Source organism: Octopus bimaculoides, chromosome 15, assembly GCF_001194135.2.
Source record: "Octopus bimaculoides isolate UCB-OBI-ISO-001 chromosome 15, ASM119413v2, whole genome shotgun sequence".
In the NCBI taxonomy this organism is placed as follows: domain Eukaryota; kingdom Metazoa; phylum Mollusca; class Cephalopoda; order Octopoda; family Octopodidae; genus Octopus; species Octopus bimaculoides.
In genome coordinates, this window is record NC_068995.1 from 37,932,669 (window position 1) to 37,937,397 (window position 4,729).

Below are 4,729 nucleotides of genomic sequence, written 5' to 3' on the forward strand. Positions count from 1 at the left end.
TTTTCATAAATGTATTTTATTGCGATTGAATGTTGTAATTATTTTCCTGTTGTTTTGATATTCCTACACGTTTAATCTTGTCCTATGATTGCAACCATATCCAGGTTTTGGTTTTCACGTTCTCTCACAAATATAGAGAGTTAATATGTTTTCAAACTTTGCTCTATATAACATGATTTAAAATATAACTGCTTTGTTTTAGGATTCCGATTGACCACCATTATTCTACAGTCATATCCAAGTTTGTCAGAATATCCACCTGTTCTGTTATGAAGAAGACCTTTTTACTGTTTCACACAAATCTGGCCAACGAAATAGACGGAATTATAACGATACATGTATAAGGGATCTCCACATAACTTTTGAAAGAAAACACTGATAAGTATTTTACCAAGAATATTGAAAGGAATACGTAACATGCAGTGCCGAATAGATGTACATGACTGCGCAATCTGAAGGTTATTCCAAATACTGATTTTACTTTCACAAGTAATTAAGTCGACAGCAAGAGTAATTATCATCATTCTTGTCAACATTTTATATCATTCAATAGACAACACGACATACCGAGATGAATATTGAGAACATTTTTCGTATTTAAGAGAGTGTTGTCTCCGTTGTATTTTAAAACTATCATGTGATCTCTTAGTAATCTGCAGTAATTTTTTGTTTTTGCGAACAACGTGAATGGTACTGATTTAAGTAAAATAAAAGAAAAAAGATCTCATAGTTAAGTAAAATAAGCTACAAAACCATCAAATTGTCATTGATAAAAGCAAAATAAAGAGTAATTGACTGAGATTTAACTTACAAAACTATTACACATAAATATGTTGATTCTGTATCTTGCTCTAATCGTGACAACATGTGTATTCGTTGTGAACTGTGAGCCGAGATACAAAGATGAAGAGAGATTGCAACTTGACATCTTATCTACCTACAACAAACATATAAGACCTGACATTAATGTAACTGCATCAGTAGATGTATATGCAAGCTTATATCTTGATATACTCTATGATTTGGATTTTGTAAACAACATCCTTACGGCTCGGTACTGGATTCAACTGAAATGGACGCATGAAATGCTGAGATGGAATCCATTAAACTATAAAAATATTTCGCGTACCTACCTACGTAAAGATATGATATGGATTCCATCTATTACAATGTGCAACACAATGAAACAATCAGAAGATAAAGACAATCCTTCCGAAGTATCTGTGTATTTTAATGGATCTATAGAAATTAGTTTAATTAAATTATTGCACACCTACTGTGAAATAAATGCTTACACATTCCCTTTCGATGAACATACATGCAATGTATCCATGTGTGTCTCATTGCAAGAACTTCACCATGCGAAAAGGACGAAACTTACTTATAAATCGAGACAAGCGAAACACTCTAAATGGGATATCAAATTTTCTGGTGGGACAAATGGTACAAACTATTATCACTACAGTTACGTAGATGCTACTATGTACCTACGGCGTAAATGCAATGTAGGTGTCATAGCTATGCTGATTCCGACAATAATGCTGACTATTTTAACTGCCTTTATTTTTCTTCTACCTCCTGAATCGGGTGAAAAAGTTACTCTAGCAACGACAATATTTTTATCAAATATCTTGTACCTTGCACAAATTGAGAAAAACCCACTGATAAATTCAAAAAAGCCCTCGCTTCTTGTTTTATATATAATGGTATTATCATTGTTATGTGGTATCGCTTCAATTGGTTCGGTGATTATAAGCAAGTTGTATGTAAACCAGTCATCTGATAACAACAAAGTGAAGGCGTCGCATCAAAGTAACATCACCTCACGCGTTAATCAAATTGCAGATATTTCAATTATACCTAAGGAAGAATCCAATCCTGTACTCAAAAAGGACATGTCAGGAAAAGGATTCAGAAAATGCATTTTCCATTATAGCCGACTTGATGACATATTTCTAAAATTTACCATTGCAAACTTAACTGTATTTTCAATAGTATTCATTTATTTATTGTATATGGCAGAGAAAGTTTCTTCCTTTTAACGTACAAGGACAAACTGTATTTTTTGTAAGAAATTGTGTCTACTATCCGTGTCAGACACAAATATGTAGAATCTTTACTTTATATGAAGAACCCAATATTAAAAGTATATGTCTGGATTTGTCACCTTTAAAATGGTTAATTCAGATACAGACAAATCAATGATACTATAAAAGGAACATTGGAAAAGTTTCCGTTCTACTATGCTCATTCTAGGATCTTGTTGATGATAGACATTCACATGAAAACTTCTACACAAATACACAGTATAATAACTGCGAAAATTATGACGTAGATGGTAGAATTGAGGATGTGTATATCTATGTACATCTACATAATAAAACGCACATATAAACTCAAACACACATGTATGTGTATATATAAATATATATATATACATATGTGTGTGTGTGCATACAAGCATATAAAATGACTAGTTTAAATTCGGATATACTGCATTTGTACAGTGCAATATTTAAGGCATGAGAAGTTATGTACATTATTTATATTATTTACATTTGACGGATATTAATCATCGTTTCGGCTGATATACCCTCCAAGCCTTCATCAGGTGTCTTGGGGAAATTTCGAACCTGGGTCCTCATTACAAAAGTTTTTTTCGATGTTGTTATTATTATTATTATTATCATTATTGGTATTAGTATTATTATTCAGGTCACTGCCTGAAATCGAAATCGGAATCTTGGGGTTAGCAGCCCGCGCTCTTAACCACTATGCCACATGCCTGTGGGCAATTATGGAGTGAATTTTTACGGCTTATATATCTAGCATTTTCCTATCCTTCCTTAATACCTGTTTCCATATGCTATTCGTATCTGCACTCTGTCTGCTTATGAGGTTGTTGTGTCCTAGTATATATGCTGCTTCTTTTAGTTTTCGTATTTTCCACTGGTGTTCTCTGTCTATTATTTTAAGCTCACCCCACAGGGAAAGGTGGTCTCCATTTTTCCATACATGATCAGCTATACCCGATTCATCAACATCACGTGTCAGAGCTTTGCGATTTTCCTCCACCCTTATTTTGTGGGGGATGGCATGTTTCGCCTTTATATAACCTACAACAGCTGCATGGGATGGAGTACACGCGGTTTTGGGTCATATTGTTTTCTATTGGTAATTTTACCTCCAGGAGATATTTTTGAAGTGTTGTATTACTCTTGAATACTGTCCTGATGTCATGTGGGCCGCATCTCAACACTACTGTAAACTACCACACAGGTACGGTCTCCCTAAAATTTACAAGGATAGTATTCCATTAAGAACTATGAGCTGTCAAGGTTCAGCATGTCATCTACTGAGCTGCTTCTTTGTGAAATATAATCAGTCCATTTGCATGGAAGTCCAAATCATTCGTGAAGAATTCCAACCAATTCACAGAATTGATCAAGGACACCCCCATTGAATCCAACCAGATGGTGAGCTTAGATGTGATAAATCTGTTCGCCAAAGTCCCAACTGGTAAAGCGCTATCGGTGATTCAAGAAAATCTAGTGACAGACACCCATCTAAAAGAACGGTCTAGTATTCCAATAAGAAACTTGATGGACATGGTTACTTTCCGTGTAGAAACTACCTACTTCAGTATAGACACTGATATATATCGACAAGACCAGTGTTTAGCGATGGGTACGCCATTATCACCGATAATAGCCAATATATACATGGAATACTTTGAGAATATCGCTTTAGGATAAACACCAATAAAGCCAACCCTATGGCTGCGATATGTTGATGACACCTTTATAGTCTGGCCCCAACAGGAATATGTCGATGTACTGTTAGATCATGTGAACTCAATAAAGCCATCCATACAGTTCACAATGGAAAAAGGAAAAAAGACAATCAGCTAGCATTCCTGGACGTATGAATAACACGCACCAAGTATAGATTCAGGATATCTGTATACTGCAAACTGACCTTCACTGATCGATACCTTAACTTCAATTCCCACCATCCATGCAGTGTGAAGACAAGGATTGCTCACTGACTAAAACATCAAGCAAAAAATATAAGCAGCGATCGTGATACCCACCATGAAGAAATGATCAAGCTCAGTAACCATCTATTAAGCAACAACTGTCCACAAAACATACTATCTACTACAATTATGTAGAAAAGAGAGGATGAAACCAATAAACGGTCTACAGTCTGTCTAAGCTATGTAAAAGGCCTCTCCGAAAGATACAAAAGATATCCGACCCATATGACATCAGGAGAGTATTGAAGAGTAACACAACACTTCGCAAATATCTCCTGGGAGTAAAAGTACCAATAGAAGAGAAGATGACTCAAAACTATGGGTACTCCATCCCATGCAGCTGTGGTAGGTTATACAAAGGTGTAACATGTCACCCCCCACAAAATAAGGGTAGGGGAACATCGCAAAACTGTGACACGAGGTGATATTGATAAACCGGGTATAGCTGATCATGTATGGAAAAATGGAGACCACCTCCCACTGTGGGATGAAGTTAAAATAATAGACAGAGAACTCCACTGGAAAATACGAAAACTAAAAGAAGCAGCACATATGCTAGGGCACAACAACCTCCTAAGCAGATAGAGTGCACATATGAGTAGCTTATGGGAACCGGTATTAAGGAAGGATAGGAAAATATTAGATTTATAAGCCCTAAAATTTCACTCCATAATTGCCCACGGGCATATG

At 35.7% G+C, this 4,729-nt stretch overlaps 1 protein-coding gene across 1 annotated transcript; it reads left to right on the forward strand.

Annotated features, from left to right (window-relative positions):
* The first annotated feature begins 830 nt into the window (after positions 1-830).
* On the forward strand, positions 831-2,042 carry LOC106880829 (acetylcholine receptor subunit beta-like 2). Its single transcript, XM_014930957.1, has one exon. It carries the CDS (start codon positions 831-833, stop codon positions 2,040-2,042), a length of 1,212 nt encoding a protein of 403 aa, XP_014786443.1.
* Positions 2,043-4,729: the final 2,687 nt, after the last annotated feature.

Coding starts and splice junctions, on each gene's coding strand:
- LOC106880829 (XM_014930957.1), top strand. CDS start 831: ATGTTGATTCTGTATCTTGCTCTAATCGTGACAACATGTGTATTCGTT.